This window comes from Capricornis sumatraensis, chromosome 2, assembly GCF_032405125.1.
Source record: "Capricornis sumatraensis isolate serow.1 chromosome 2, serow.2, whole genome shotgun sequence".
In the NCBI taxonomy this organism is placed as follows: domain Eukaryota; kingdom Metazoa; phylum Chordata; class Mammalia; order Artiodactyla; family Bovidae; genus Capricornis; species Capricornis sumatraensis.
This window is the reverse complement of record NC_091070.1, coordinates 124,600,523-124,617,393: the sequence shown is the minus strand read 5'-3', so window position 1 is coordinate 124,617,393 and position 16,871 is coordinate 124,600,523. Positions and strand designations below refer to the sequence as shown.

At 40.2% G+C, this 16,871-nt stretch overlaps 1 protein-coding gene across 1 annotated transcript in view; it reads right to left on the bottom strand.

The window, feature by feature from the left end:
* NOTCH2 (notch receptor 2) overlaps nucleotides 1-16,871 on the bottom strand; it is a 173,132-nt gene that overhangs the window by 29,383 nt on the left and 126,878 nt on the right. The window contains exons 14-18 of the mRNA XM_068960510.1: nucleotides 16,010-16,202; nucleotides 14,545-14,690; nucleotides 12,863-12,976; nucleotides 1,861-1,980; nucleotides 1,288-1,440 (exon numbers count right to left, since the gene is read on the bottom strand). Of these exons, the coding sequence (XP_068816611.1) occupies nucleotides 1,288-1,440; nucleotides 1,861-1,980; nucleotides 12,863-12,976; nucleotides 14,545-14,690; nucleotides 16,010-16,202 (726 nt within the window). The remainder of the gene's footprint in view (nucleotides 1-1,287; nucleotides 1,441-1,860; nucleotides 1,981-12,862; nucleotides 12,977-14,544; nucleotides 14,691-16,009; nucleotides 16,203-16,871) is intronic.

Genomic DNA, 16,871 nt, shown 5'->3' with positions numbered 1-16,871 from the left:
ATCCCACTCCCTTAAATTTCTCCATCAGTTGTACCTTGAACATGTTTTTTTCACCATTAGTCATATAATGTTGGAATTATCTGTCTAACTGTCTTTATTTCCTGAGAGACTATGAGTTTCATAAATGTAAGCTTTTATTTATATTGGCACTGTCAGCCCCTAGTATAGTGCCATCCACATGATAATCTGAAATGATATATGCTGTGAATAAGATGCCATTATTCTGGATGCACTATCATAAGCTCGTTTGAAGTTTAATGATTTAATCACCACACAAGTAACTGAATACAAGCGGCCCCCCATTTTCATGTGTTCCACAATCATGGATTCAACCAACCAAGGACAGAAAAAAAATTTTTTTTAAATCCCAGGAAGTTCCAAAAGGCTAAACTTGAATTTGCCATGTACCAGCAAATATTTACATAGCACTTACATTGCATTAGGTATTACAAGTAATTAAGAAATGATTTAAAGTATACAAGAGGATGTGCATAGGTTATATGCAAATACTACACTATTTTATAAAAGGGACTTGAGCATCTGCAGATTTTAGTATCCACAGGGGGTCCTAGAACCAACACCCTCAGATATTGAGAGATGCCTGTACTGATAAGTACATCACATTCAAGTGTTGAAACTGCTAAAGCTGGGTAAAGAACCACTAGAAAGAAGTAGGCAGAACAATCCCTAAAGTTTATACTAGGCTGAGTACAGTTCACATTCATACCAGTCAGAATGAAAAGATTCCCCTAAGATGTACAGTGCCAAGTAGAGCTCTCAGAGAAAAGTAAAATTGTAAAAAAATTCTCACAAATCGAAAGTGACAGAGGTAGATCCCTAGTTGTCTGAGACAGGAAAGTAGAAAGGAGGGTTAAGTTACAAGAGATGAAGTACATTCAGGGGGATGAATGTGATCAGTATCTTAAATACTGTTTTGAGTTGTCATATGTCAAAACTTACTGTACTGGTTCATTTAAATACTGGCAGTGTGTTGTATACTTAATTATACTTCAAGAGATCTGCTTTTTATTAGAAGCTTTCATAGTATTGTCCCCACTTTGACAATGCACAAAAATTAGTAAGGCAATGCTTAAAAGTGACTCCCGTGTATTAACTCCTAAAGCCACTAGCTTCAAAATGAAGATTTTTAAAATGTGAAGATTAAAGACAGGTGATACACTGTCGGATGGCCAGCCTCAGCACCGAGGCAAGTGCCCCGCTAGGTCCTCCTCTGCCCCCTTGGCTCTGCTCTCCCCTAGGGGCTCAGGAGCAGGCTGGCACACTCACTGGCAAGGCAGTCATCAATGTCCTCCTCACAGTCCATGCCACTGAAGCCTGGAGGACATTCGCACATGTAGCTGCCCTGGGTGTTATGGCAGAGACCGTGGTTCATGCAGGGCTTGGAGACACACTCATCAATGTCGATGGTACACTGCTGACCTGGAAACAAAGGGGCAATGAACGGTCCAGTCTTTGGAAATCGATTCCCACGCAGAAATTTATGTGGGGGCTGAGCTTTAGCTGGGGTGGGTGGGGCTACTGCAAGGATATGCTGTTTGGCCTCCTGCTTTGGGAAGTCCCTTGAGGTTTCTGTTCCCCCAACAAGTTGCCACCCAGATGCTAAAATTCTACATAGAACATCATAGTTTCAGACTCTGGTTGGAGTCTTCTAGCCACCAGGGGGCAGCAAAGAAACGTAAAATGGAAAAGTCTAAAACATTCGTTAGCCCCTTCGGCTTTTATACAAGGCCTGTATTTTTGACAAAAAAGGGCAAGCCTCAAAAGATAGATTCTCCATGTCACCAAATAACCAGATCACTCTGTTAAATGCTCTTGGTTTCTACATTCCGACGCTGTTACCTTGCCAACCAGGAGCACACATGCAGGAGTAACTCTCAAAATTTGGTGCCTCTTTGCAAACACCAGCATTCTCACAAGGGTTTGGGGAACAGGGAGCCAATACGGTCTGACAGTTCTTGCCTGTAAATCAAATGACAGAGTTTATTATAGAGAAAAAGTCCAAGGAACTGAGATTTCCCCAAATTCTACACCAAAGGACGCTTTCCGAATTCAGATCTAATGTAATGAATTAGTTTCGGGATCTGAGAGACCTACGGACCTTTGTGTCTTGGATCTGATGTGATAACTCACAGTGTGATCTCAGGCAAGTTACATTCTCTGAGCTTCCACATAAACAAGATGGGAATTAGGATGGTATGTAACTCATAGAGGCTTTTTGTGGATTAAATGAAAAAATGTTTACAAAGTTTTTATTAGCATAGGGCCCAGCACATGGAGTAAGTACTCAACAACTGCTGGGCTCCTGTTATCTTCACGTAATTATCACAAGTGGTTCTGTGGATTTAGAAACTGACATCAATCGGGTGTGAGAGTTTTTGTATCTTCGTAGCTAAGATTCAGCTGGAGCTCAGCAACATAGATCCACCTTGCAGAGTGAACAACACAGCCTCCTATTCTTAAACCTCTGTAGGCCTGTTCCAGAAGGCAATGGGGTTGATCAGAAGGCCATCAGAGGTGGAAACCAGTGAAGTTATACCAATTGTCTGGTAACATCTCTCCTTATTTCAGCATCAAAACATGACATTAATAGTTGCCCACCAACATTTCCTACCTTAGTATACTGAATATGAGATTCCAGAAAAAAATTAAAAGAATACGAATACTTTTATTAAAAGGGAGATGGGCTTTTTCCAAGATGGTGGAGGAGTAGGAGGACATGGAGTTTCTCTCTCCCCACAAATGTATCAAGAATACATCTACACGTGAAGCAGTTCCCACAAAGCACCTGCTGAACATTAGCAGAGCATCTTGGACACCTAAAAGGACAAGAAAGATCCCCACATAATGGGTAGGGTGAAAAAAAGAAGGCAAAGGAAGAGGAGAGGAAGCAGGATGGTACTTGCACCCCTCGTGGGGAGCTGAAGGTACGGAGAGGTCCCTGCATCTGGGGAAGGCCTCTTATCAGCAGGGAGATGAGCTGGAGCAGAGGGGAGCCTGGGGGTTCAGAAGAGAGTCCAGTAGCTGGTCTGTGACAGGCAGGACAGAGTGAGACCGACACAGATGGTCCATGCCCCGGCCCTGCATGCCCCAGCCTGAGACAGGTGTTTGCCAGTGAGCATGGATGCTGGGTGCTGGAACGCGGGCTTTGGAGATCAGATCTGGGGAGGGGCCTGCTGTTGGTTTGTTAGGGAAATTAAATGGAAGTAGTCTTGTCTTGCTCGAGCAGGCTTCTGACCTCGCTTCTGACCTGCCTGGACACTGCCTGGACTACCTTCCTGCGGTGAGTGCAAGTTGCATGGCACCACAGATGAGAAGGGGGCAGGTCCTGGAATTGTTGAGCCCCTGGAGGGGGTCTGGCCAACCATACCAGGGGCTTAATAACATTCCAAGATTTACAAGACAAAACAAATGGCACCGTAAAAAAAAAAAAAAAAAAGTTTAAACCAGAGCTGCAATCTGCTCTCAGACTGATGACAATATCAGTTTGTGGCCTGGGATTAAAAGCAGGAACCCCCAACCTACAATTCTGAAGTCTCACCTATGGAGCAGATGCGCTGCCCGGGACCTTTTCCCAACTGGGGCTCCAGACTGCTGTCACACAGGACTTCCCAGCACTGTATGAGTCTGGATATCAGTCAAAACCCAATTTGGTGATATATGGACTGTTACTTTTCTTTACTGTTCTACTTTTCTTTTCTTTTAATGATTGTTTGTTAAAAGTAAGATAGGTAATTCTCTATTAGTTATTGAAATTATTTATTTGTGTATAACAAGTGGTTTCTTTTGTTAACAAATGTTTTGAACCTAAGGTGAAATTTTAACTTTTGGCAAAACATGGCTGTGAGGAGACAACCTGAGAGGCTGGGGTTGCAAAATTCTGCAACTGAGAATGCTCGTGGAGGAAACTGGACAACCACAGAAATGAAGCTCCATTGTTGAGTAATGCACAAGGGGTGGGGTTGCCATTGTAGGCTCTCTCCTCATATACCAACCCCTGCCTCCAGAGCACTAGGGAGGGCTCCTAGCGGAGCTGGCTTGCACGTCCCTGTCACTGCCTCCTCTGCTCCCCCTCCTCAGACTATGTGACCAGCTCACCCCTACGGCCACCTGAAGGGTACCCATGTTCCAATCCCTACCCAGCACCCTCCTACCTGGGCAGAGTGCAGTGCCAAGAATACTGTACTTTGTGAGCCCATACAACAGGCAAAAAGGGACACAACAGAGCACATTCACAGGTGAACAGCCCCAGAGAAAGAATACTCAGTGGCTTCTCTCCAGTGGAAATGCTCCAATCCTCATACCACAAATCAGAAGCACAGCTAAGAAACAGATCTAGGGGCTTCTACTCCAACAAATAGAGAGCAGATCCTGTCTCTAACAGGGCAGCGACAACCACAGAGCAAGGGGAGGCCCTGCTCAATATCCAGTGCAGGCTCTAGTCACAGCATCAATCAAACTCCCTTTCAAGGGGATAACAGCACAAGCTTCTGGACCAACCTAACCCAATGGGGGGCAGACACCAGAAGCAAGAGGAATTATGATCCTGCTACCTGCAGAAAAGAGACCACAAACACAGTAAGTCTGACAAAATAAAAAGACAAAGAAACATCTAGCAGATGGAAGAGCAAAATAAAAATCTAAAAGAACTAAATAAAGAGGAGTTGGGCAATCTACTGAAAAAGAAGCCAGAATAATGATAGTAAAGATGATCCAAGATCTCAGAAAAAGAATGGAGGCACAGATCAAGAAGATACACGAAATGTTCAACAAAGACCTGGGAGAACTAAGGAACACACAAATAGAGAGGAACACAAGGACTGAGATGAAAAGTACACTAGAAGGAATCACCAGCAGAAGAGCTGAGGCAGAAGAAGGGATAAGTGACCTGGAAGACAGGACGGTGGAAATCTCTGTGGTGAAACAGGGCAAAGAAAAAAGAATGAAAAGAAATGAGGACAGGGACTTTCCTGGCAGCCCAGTGGTTAAGACTCCACATTTCCACTGCAGGGGGCCAAAGATCCAATCTCTGCTTGGGAAACCAGGATCCTGCATGCTGCAGGGTGTGGACCAAAAATGTCAATATGAAATATATAAGTAATATTTTTTAAAAAAAAGAAATGAAGACAGTCTCAGAGACCTCTGGGAAAACGTTAAATGTACCAATATTTAAATTATAGGGGTCTAAAAAGAAGAAAAAGAGAAAGAACCTGAGAAAATATTTGAAGAGATTAGAGTTGAAATCTTCCCTAAAATGAGAAAGAAAGTGGTCACCTAGGTCCAGGAAGCACAGACAGTCCAATAGAGGATAAACCCAAAGAGAAACATGCCAAGACACACATTAATCAAACTATCAAAAATTAAATACAAATAAAAAGTATTTAAAGCAACAAGGGAAAAACAACAAATAACATATAAGGGAATCCCCATCCCCATAAGCTGATTTTTTGAGCAAAAATTCTGCAGGCCAGAAGGGAGTGGCATGATATATTTAAAGTGACAAAAGGGAAAAACCTACAATCAAGAATACCCAGCAAGGTTCTCATTCCAATTTGACAGAGACCCAAAAGCTTTACAGACAAGCAAAAACTAAGAGAATTCAGCACTACCAAACCAGCTTTACAACAAATACTAAGGGAAATTAATTCTCTAGGCAGGAAACACAAGAGAAGAGAACAAAAGAGGAAAGGGAAAAAAAGGACCTAAAAAACCACCCCTCAAATTTAAAAAATGGCAATAGGAATATACATATCAATATTTACGTAAATGGATTAAATGCTTCAACTAAAAGCCACAGACTGGCTGAATGGCAGCAAAAACAAGACCCACATATATGCTGTCTGCAAGAGACCCACTTCAGACCTAAGGACACACACACAGAATAAAAGTAATGGGATGAAGAAAGATATTACATGCAAATGGAAATCAAAAGAAAGCTAGGGTAGCAACCTTATATCAGACAAAACAGTCTGTAAATAAAGACTGTTACAAAAGACAAGGAAGGACACTCCATAATGATTAAGGGATCAATCCAAGATGACATAACAATTGCAAATATATAGGCACCCAACATAGGAGCACTTCAGTATACAAAGCAAATGCTAACAGCCACAAAAGCAGCAATTGCCAGTAACACAATAATGGTGGGGAACTGTAACACCCATTATACCAATGGACAGATCATCCAAATAGAAAATTAATAAGTAAACATAAGCCTTAAATGGCACATTGGACCAGATAGACTTAATTGATATTTACAGGACATTCCATCTAAAAGCATCAGAACACACTTTCTTCTCAAATGCACAGGGAACATTCTCCAGGATAGATAGCAACTTTGGTCACAAATCAAACCTCAATATATTTAAAAAAACAGAAATCGTATCCAGCATCTTTTCCAAACACAACACAAAGTAACTAGAGAAAGAAGAACAGATAAACTCACAAGTAAGTAGAAGGAAAGAAATCATAAAGATCAGACAAAAAAATGAATGAAATAGAGACAAAGAAAACAACAGCAAAAATCAATGAAACTAAAAGCTGGCTCTCTGTGAAGATAAACAAAATTGATAAACCTTTAGTCAGAGTCATCAAGAAAAAAGAGGACTCAAATCAATAAAACAGAAATGAAAAAAAAGAAGTTAAAAAAAAAGAAGTTACAACGAACACCACAGAAATGCAGAGGATCATAAAAGACTACTACAAGAAACGATACACCCATAAAATGAGCAACGTAAAACAGAGGCGCAAATTCATAAAGAGGAACACGCTTCCAAAAATGAGCCAAGGAGAAACAGAAAATATAAACAGACCAATCACAAGAACTGAAATTGAAACTGTGATTAAAAATCTTTCAACAAACAAAACTCCAGGACCAGATGGGATTTATCCCAGGGATGCAAGGATTTTTCAATATCTGCAAATCAATGTGATACTCCACATCAACAAATTGAAGAATAAAAGCCAAAGATTATCTCAATAGCTGCAGAAAAAGCTTCTGACAAAATTCAACATTCCTTTGACAAAAACTCTCCAGAAAGTGGGCATAACGGGAATCTACCTCAACATAATAAAAGCCATATACACCAAACCCACAGCAAAAATCATTCTCAATGGTGAAAAACTGAAAGCATCTCCTCTAAAATCAGGAATAAGACAAGGATGTCCTCTCGCCATTTTTATTCAACATAGTTTTGGAAGTTCTAGCCACAGCAATCAGAGAAGAAACAAAAGGAACCAAAACTGAAAAAAAAGAAGTAAAACTGTCACTGTTTGCAGGTAACATGATATGATACATAAAGAAACCCTAAAGACACTATCAGAAAACTATTATAGCTCATCAATGAATCTGGTAAAGTTACAGGATACAAAATTAATACACAGAAATATGTATTTCTAGACACTAACAAGAAAGCTCAGAAACATTATCAAGGAAACAATCCCATCTACCATTATATTAGAAAGAATAAAGTACCTAGGAATAAACCTATCTAAGGAGGCAAAACACTTGTATGCAGAAAACTATAAATATTGATGAAAGGAATCAAAGATGACACAAACAGATGGGAGAGATATACCATGTTCTTCAACTGGAAAATTACTATTTTACCCAAGGCAATCAACAAATTCAATGTAATCCCTATCAAATTACCCATGGCATTTTTCACAGAATTAGAACCAAAAAATTTATAATTTGCATGGAAACACAAAACACCACAAATAGCCAAAGCAATCTTGAGAATGAAAAATGGAACTGGAGGAATCAGGTTTCCTGACTTCAGACTATACTACAAAGCTACAGTTATCAAAACAGTATGGTACTGGCACAAAACCAGAAATATAGATCAATGGAACAGGATAGAAAGCCCAGAAATAAACCCACACACTACTGTCACCAAATCTATGACAAAGGAGGCAAGAATATACAATGGAGAAAAGACAGTCTCATCAATACGTGGTGCTGTGAAAACTGGGCAGCTACATGTAAACAAATGAAATTAGAACACTCCCAGCATTATACGTAAAAATAAACTCAACAGGGATTAAAAGACCTAAGTGTAAGGCTGGATACTATAAAACTTTTAGAGGAAAACATAGGAAGAACACTCTTTGACATAAATCACAGCAAGATTTTTTTGATCCACCTCCTAGAGTAAGGCTTCCCTGATAGCTCAGTTGGTAAAGAATCCGCCTGCAATGCAGGAGACCCTGGTTCAATTCCTGGGTCAGGAAGATCTGCTGGAGAAGGAATAGGCTACCCACTCCAGTATTCTTGGGTTTCCCTTGTGGCTCAGCTAGTAAAGAATCCACCTGCAATGTGGGAGACCTGGGTTCCATCCCTGGGTTGGGAAGATCTCCTGAAGAAGAGAAAGGCTACCCACTCCAGTATTCTGGCCTGGAGAATTCCATGGACTGTATAGTCCATGGGGTTGCAAAAAGTCGGACACGACTGAGCGACTTTCACTTTCACTTTCCCAGAGTAATGAAACTGAAAGCAAAAACAAATGGGATGTAATTAAACTTAAAAGCTTTTGCACGGCAAAGGAAAGCAGTAAACAAAATGAAAAGACAACCCTCATAATGGGAAAAAATATTTGCAAATGAAGCAACTGACAAGGGCAAATTTCCAAAACATACAAACAGCTTATGCATCTCAATCAAAAAATGAAAAAAAGAAAAAAAAATCCCACTGCAATCAAAAAATGGGCAGAGGATCTAAAGAGACATTTCTCTAAAGACATAGATGGCTAAAAAAGCACATCGAAAGATGCTCAACATCACTAATTATCAGAGAAATACAAATCAAAACTATAATGTGGCATCACATCACACCTGTCAGAAAGGCTATCATCAAAAAATCTATAAACAATAAATGCTGGAGAGGGTATGGAGAAATGGAACACTCCAACACTGTTGGTGAGAATGTAAGATGGTACAGCCACTATTGAGAACAATATGGAGGTTCCTCAAAAAAGTAAAAACAGAGCTACCATATGATCCAGCAATTTCACTCGTGGGCATATAACCATAGAAAATCGTAATTCTAAAAGATACATGTACCCCAGTGTTTATCGCATGAGTATTTGTAATAGCCAAAACGCTGAAGCAACTTAAATGCCCATCAACAGAGGAATGGATAAAAAAGATGTGGTATATATATGCAGTGGAATATTATTCAGCCTTAAAGATGAATGAAATAAAGCCATTTGACATTTGCAGCAACATAGACGGACCTAGAGATTGTTGTACAGAGTGAAATAAGTCAGACAAAGACAAATACCACATGGTATCACTTATAGCTAGTATCTAAAAAAGCTTACAAATGAACTTAGTTACAAAACAGAAACAGAGTTACAGATGTAGAAATCAACCCTATGGTTACCAAGGGGAGGGGAGGGATGAATACTATTATATAGCACAGGAAATTCTATTCAATAATCTGTAATGGTCTATATGGAAAAAGAATCAAAAAAGAGTTCAAAAACAAACAAAGAGTTCACTTTGCTGTACACCTCAAACTAACACACTGTAAATCAACTATATTCCAATAAAAACTTTTTTTAAAAAGGGAGATTAAGTTGTTTTGGAAGTCAAATTACAACTCACAATTGTCAGAATGTCTATCATCAAAAAAGCCTACAAATAAAGTATGCTGGTAAAGATGTGAAGAAAAGGAAACTCTTGATGCTATTGGTTGGAATGTAAACTAGTATAGCCATCATAGTGAACTGTCACTCAAGCTAAAACCAGAACTAAAATATGATCCAGTAACTGCACTCCTTGGTATACGTCTGAGGAAAATGAAAACACTAATTCAAAAAGATATATGCATCTCAATGGATTTTCCAGGCAATAGTCCTGGAGTGGATTGCCATTTCCTTCTCCAGGGGATCTTCCCAACCCAGGGATCGAACCCGGGTCTCCCGCATTATAGACAGACGCTTTACCGTCTGAGCCACCAGGGAAGTCCGTTCAAATCAGCGTTAGATTATTTATCATAGCCAGGCTATGGAAGCAACCTAGGTATCCATCAAAAAATGAAGGGATAAAGAAGATGTGATCTGTAACTCTCTCTCACACACACACACACATACACACAAGAATATTACTCAGAAATAAAAGAGAATGAAATTCTGCCATCTGCATCATGGATGGACTTAGAGGGTATTATGATTAGCGAAACAAGTCAGACAGAAAAGACAAATACTGTATGTTATTACTTATCTGTGGAGTCTAAAAAACAAGACAAATGAATATAATAAAATAGAAACAGCCTTACAGGTATAGAGAACAAACCGTGGTTACTAGCGGGAGAAGGAAGAGGGAGGGCCAAGGTAGAGGTGGGGGATTAAGAGAGAGAAACTACTAGGCATAAAATAAATAATCTACATGGATACAGAACAGGGAATACAGCTATTATTTCATAGTAACTTTAAATGGAGTATAATCTTTAAATATTTGAATCACTATAGTCTATACCTGAAACTAATACAATGTTGCAACAAAATAAATAAGGTCAAGTTACAATTAACTCAATTTAAAATTTTATCTTAAAACTTGGCATTCAAAACAAAAAAAAATATTACCACAAATTTTCATCAATGTCCCTCACCACTTTTTCTTTTCTTAAAAGGTTCTTTTTGATGTGGACCATTTTTTGTGCATTTTAAGTCACTTCAGTTGTGTCCAACTCTTTGCAACTCCGTGGGGTGTAGCCCACCAGGCTTCTCTGTTCATGGCATTCTCCAGGAAAGAATACTGGAATGGGTTGCCTTTCCTTCTTCAGGGATCTTCTCCATGCAGGGATCAAACCTGTGTTTCTTATGTCTCCTGCACTGGCAGGCGAGTTCTTTACCACTGGCACCACCTGGGAAGTCCCAGGACTGGTTTTAGAATTAATTTATTTTGGGGTGCACTGGGTCTTTGTTGCTGCACACAGGCCTTGTGGCAAGTAGGGGCTACTCTCTAGTTGCAGCGAATAGCAGGCTTTTCACTGCAGGGCTTCTCCTGTTGGGGGGCACGGGCTCTATGCGTATGGGCTTTAGAAGTTGCGGCATACGGGCTTAGCTGCCTCGAGGCATGTGAGATTTTCCTGGACCAAGGATCGAACTCGTGTCCCCCACGTTGGCAAATGGATTCTTAACTGCTGGACCACCAGGGAAGTCCAATGTGGACCATTTTTAAAGTCTTTATTGAATTTGTTACAAAATTGCTTTTGTTTTATGTTTTGGCTTTTTGGCCATAAGGCAGTGGGATCTTAGCTCCCAACTAGGGATCAAGCCTGTTTCCGCTGCACTGGAATATGAAGTTTTAACCACTGGATCACCAGGGAAATTCCCCTAACAAGTTCTTAATGTGTCTGGTCAGAACAGTGGTTCACAAGGAAAGGCAACGTTGCTTAGCTCCCTTCATGCTGGCCAAATTCAATGACACTCAGAACCCTTAGCAGCACTCAGCATTGAAATTTTAGTCTGTAATACCTAATATAATTTCCCAGAGGTCACACATAGTAAATTCTTTTTAGTAAGATCCTAATATGTAGAAAAACCAACAGCCAGCATATAGTCAGATATTCTTACAGTGTTGAATAGCAAGAAGGCAAATATTTTCCCAATGAGCTATGTACCTTAGTCACATTCAGATAAGCCTATAATGTGTCAAAGCATAATGACACCTGCTTATCTCTCCCTACTACCATCAATTCTCAGTCTTTATGGTTGTAAATGACATGATCTGCTCAGTTCCAACAAATGTGACTGCTATTGCTATCGAATGACATTATTTAGACTGTCTGGGGATAGCTATGGATCTCCAATAACTTTGACTTTTCAGTCAGGATGGCTAAATGCAGTGTGTCTGCATGAATGTTCCTTCTAAAGAGGTGACAAAGACAGCAATGCAGTATCAAGTCTTCCAGGAAAGAGAGTCATGCATCCGGCCACTCTAAACAGCCTAGAGTCACTAGCAACAGCTACTATCAACAGGCCAAGACTCTGGGGAGTAAGAACTCAGCCATGCTCCTGCCTGCATGCAAGGCACTGGAGAAACGTGCAAAGCCATTAAATGAATGACATGAGGCGAGTGAGCCACACGAATAAAACCAGTCACAAGACAGCAGTAATGAGGCGGGAGAATACAGGGAAACGTCCAAGCACACTCCTGTAACACCACCTGAAACAAAGTCACCTGATACGAAATGAAGTCACATCCGTGTCTTCTGTGTGTGATCGCCATCCAAGGGGCAGTGCCTCTCTGCAGAGGACGCAGTGGCAATCAATGTGAGGAGAGGAATGACAGTTAAGAGGACAAGCTTTGGATTCAAAGACTCAGGGACAAATCCTAGATTTACTACTTACCTATGTGACCTTCAGCACGTAACCTCTCTTTGCCTCAGCTTCCTCATGTATAAAATGGTGACAGAATTACTGTGAGCACTGGAGCAAATACTCCAAAATATATAAAGTGTCTGGCATTTAGTAAAGGACCGATAAGTGGTAACTGTTGTGTTGGCAAAACAAAGACCAAGAGGACAGGCCATATAGTCCATTCAGATAATGACTAAACCATCAGCTATGCATCAATTCAAGACACGTATAATTAAACAGTTTTTTTCAAACCCTAAAAAATAAAGGCAAACAAGTATCCCCACCACGTGCATGTAGAGAGGCCACAGTGTTTTCTCAGAGTGGACGACCTAGACAGTGAGGGCAGGAAAGGTGATCAGGGAGTGATTCCTCAGGGCAGCATCACTGCCCCCACAGACCCCAAGTCTCTGAGACTCCAAGGTTTGGAACGACAAGACAAGACCGAGCATCCCTTCCAGCCCCTGGACCCCAGGACTCACCTGTGTACGGCAGCACACAGTGGCAAGTATAACCGCTTACATCATCAAAGCAGGTTCCTTGGTTCAGACATGGATTCGAAGCACATTCATCAATATTCACCTGGCAGTTATAGCCTGCACACAAAAAGGGGGGAAAATCAAAGACAGTGAAACTTTCTGTTAGCCTCCTCAATATCTCAATTACTAAGCAATGCTCTCAGGGGTAAACATTAAACACCTCAGAAAGTGCATTAATTTCTTCAAGCCACTGAAACACCTGTTCATTCATTTCAGTGTCAAGTCCCTGACATACAGTCAGTCAGTAAAACTGCTTAATCAAAACATGAATGGAAGAACAATATATTCTAATAGCTTGAAAGTTTAATGAATGTCCAAATACAAGTAATTTCTCTATAATGGACCAAGAAGTTCACTAGGGTAAAAAGCTACTGCTATATCTAAATAGAGGCTTCTATACAAAGTATCTGGTCAGGGCTTAAAAACAGGCTAGAAATTATCAAGGGATAAAAATATTTGAACAGTTAGTCAAAGCTTCTTGATTTATGCCCACTTTTTCAAATGCACGGTATCTACCATCAATGTGGTGGTGTTTTCTGAAGTCACAAAGCTCTTCCCCCTGCTCCAAGACACAAAATCTACTCCCACTATGAAAAAAGAGAAAAGTAAGGAAGCATTCATGGGGACAGGATATTACCAAATGCCACCACCTTTATACCTGCAATAGGGCCTGACACAGAGTCTTAAAACTGAGGAACTATAGCCATGTATAAAAAGAAAATGATGGTCTAAGAGTATAGAGGTCTGAGTTCAAACTGTACTCTGTTAATCACTAGACATATGATTGTGAACTATTTTGATATTTACTTTGTCAATCAGCAAGTCTCAAAGAGACAAAGGAATAAAAGTGCTTTTAAATCTGTAAGTTTCTTTACAGATGTTATATATCTGAATGTCAAAAAGTTAATGACTAAAATATGATCTTAGAAAAATGTCAAGTTATCAAATAAAGTGACACTGAAATATACTGACCTATCACAGTAGCGCAGCACAACTTTGAGTTGTGAAATAAATGACTATATGGATCAAGGAGTGTAAGTATGCATGATTTGCCCACAGGTTTCTCTCTCAAGGGTTAAAGAAAAAAGTGACAGGAGAAATATAACAGAGACAACTCAAAAAGTGATTTTTCACAATACTCACTACTATGCATTTTTCCAGAAGGTCATAGGTGACTATGTATCATCTAAGAATATCTCAATGTTTAATAGAACTTGTTGGAAAGGTTTTAAATACATGGATTCTCCCATGATATTATTGCTACAATTACAGTAAAACAAGATTTTCATTCTTCTACCAATATCTCTTTTGAATTATCGCAGAATCAAGCCTACACTGGAGCTTACAATTAGAATACCCAATTAAAATGTCCAAAGTTGTATGAGTAGAGCTCTAGTTGCTCACCTTAAATGGTAGTTTCAAGAGCTCACCTCTCTGCTAGTCTGAAAATAGAATCCATGTTTAAATTTGTGTTTTTATTCTCCAACTGCCCTATAAATAATAAGTGCTCAAATTAAGGTTACTATATGAATGAGTAGGAAAAGGGGAAAGAAAGAAGTGAGTCAAGCTGTATGTACCAACAAAAAGGCAGAAAAAGGACTTAAAAATATGCACTTCTGCATCACCTTTAAAACCCTTCTTGCAAGTACACCTGTATCCATTCACCAGATTGTCACAAGTTCCCCCGTTCTGGCATGGATTAGAAAGACATTCATTTTTGTCCACTTCACAGTTGATGCCAACCCAGCCTGCATCACAGAGGCACTTGTATCTGAAAGAAGACAGAAATAAGTTACAGTTGTGGTATGAATGTACAATTAAGTCACAGTTGAAATGCAAAATTCTGAAGAAATGAAGGATCAAGGAGCTCCTGGGTGGGCTAATCTCATTTCTGTTCCTCTTCAAACCTACACTTGGGTTACCTTGTGAATCATGTGGGCCCATCTGGAGTATTTCGTAAACACAGCTTTCTGGCCCACAAAAATGCTGGAAAAATTAAGTAAGTATAGTGGGCTTTCATATGTAAAGAGTGGTTGGTACAACAAATTGGGACAATCTGAAAGACACATTGACATTGATAAATTTGCAGTTTCTTTTCTGCTAAATAAATGTAAAGAAACCTTAGATCACTTGTTTCTGGTGTAAAACAGATACTCAGAAAGCAGGGTAGTATCAGAGACTCTAAGTGACCCCAAAGAGCTCCTGGGATGTTTGACTTCTGAGACATGGTTTGTTCTGACCTGAAACCCTGCCCCCAGAAAGCACCAAGGGTACTGAGCAGGAAATGGAACAAAAATGAAGGTATCTGAAATGTATGCATGTTGGACACCATTAGCACTTAGAATGTAATATCGGGAGATAACAGCCTCCTTGTCTGGTGATTCTTTTTTAAAAAAAGTAAATCAGTTGGGATGCTTTGAAGGCTGCTATACTCTGAAACAGGACTACTGAGTTAATTCAGCTTAGAAATCACTTAATTTCCCATTTACCTCTAAATGTACTCTTCATTCTTTCACCTGTTGTAAGCATGGCAAATGCTAAGTCTTGGGCCAAAGTCCCGTCCTCTGGCAAGCATAGCAAGAGCACAGGACTATCTCATGGAACCAAACATCACACTCTGTGATTCTAGAAAATTACTTGCCAACACATTACACAACTCTCAGGGGCTTACCAGCTGTGAACATTTCATCAGGGCCAAGACTCTAGCTAGCTGAGACCAGCTCTACTTCAGTGGTACCCACTGGTATCATTATGAAACAGAGTTGGGTTTTCTTTAAGCAGGAGGTTAAGTCAAACAGAATATCCCTCAGAATGCAATCTTGCAGTTAGTACTAAAAGCACAACTAAAGACTCAGAAAATAACCCTGGACTCCTCCCATGTGCCGACTATCCACATGAGGAATGAAACATTCCTCCTTACTTTCCATCTACTCAGTCATGGAAGGCAGGGAAGAAGTGGTGACTTGGAAGACTCTTCAGCCTAGTCTCAGCCCAAGTCCTGACTAACTGCTGCAGGGTATGGCCAGTACTAAAACCCAACTGGCTCGACACGGGTCAATAAGAAACGATGAATACACAACAGCTACTCACCCAGTGAGGCCCCCAGTACAGTTTCCGTGGACACAGGGATTGCTCAGGCACTCATTCACCTGTGAGTAGCAGCTGGGATGGTGGGGCCCTTCAGGGCAGATACAGCGGAAACCGTTCACATCATTGATGCACGTTGCACCCTTGCGACAGGGATTGGAGGCACACTCATCAATGTCAATGTTGCATCTCTGCCCTGTAGAGAAGGGGGACAGTTTCTGTCAAATCCAAAATGCTTAGGGAATAGACCCAAGACCATGAGATCTATAGTGCAGATACCTTTACCTGCCTAGGCTATAAAATGCTGTGGGCACCAAATGTCAAGACTTAAGGAATAAGACATCCAATAGCACGTAGTGCCACGCAAGGAAGGAGCAGAGAGCACTGTACTTTGATAATTTAACAAAGGTAACAAAATACTGGAACGGTGTTGTAGTGTTTCGACATGTGTTTCTTCACTCCAGTTTAGAAATGGGGAAACTTTGCATCAAATATTCAAAAAGAGAACATCAAATGCGACCAGAGTTGGCTGCTCCTCTTACTGCTGCTGTTCGGAGAACTCTCAAGCTTTTCTTATCACTGTTGTCAGCTGGTTTACTGCCTTCATTCTCGTAAGAGTTAGTCAATCTTTTACATTTCTATATATGGTAAATCTCAATTAACAGGAATGTTCAGTGATTAACACTGAATCACTATTAATGATTAAGTTGCTTAAAAAGAAAAGCCATTTGTTTTAACTTTTATAATTGTATTAATCTATTTTCTGGCTCAGGAAGAAGAGAAACCTAAATATAATTTTATTGTTCTCTGATTACTGAGAAAACAATTCAGGGTCTCTCAATATAGATCAGTAGTTCTTCAATTT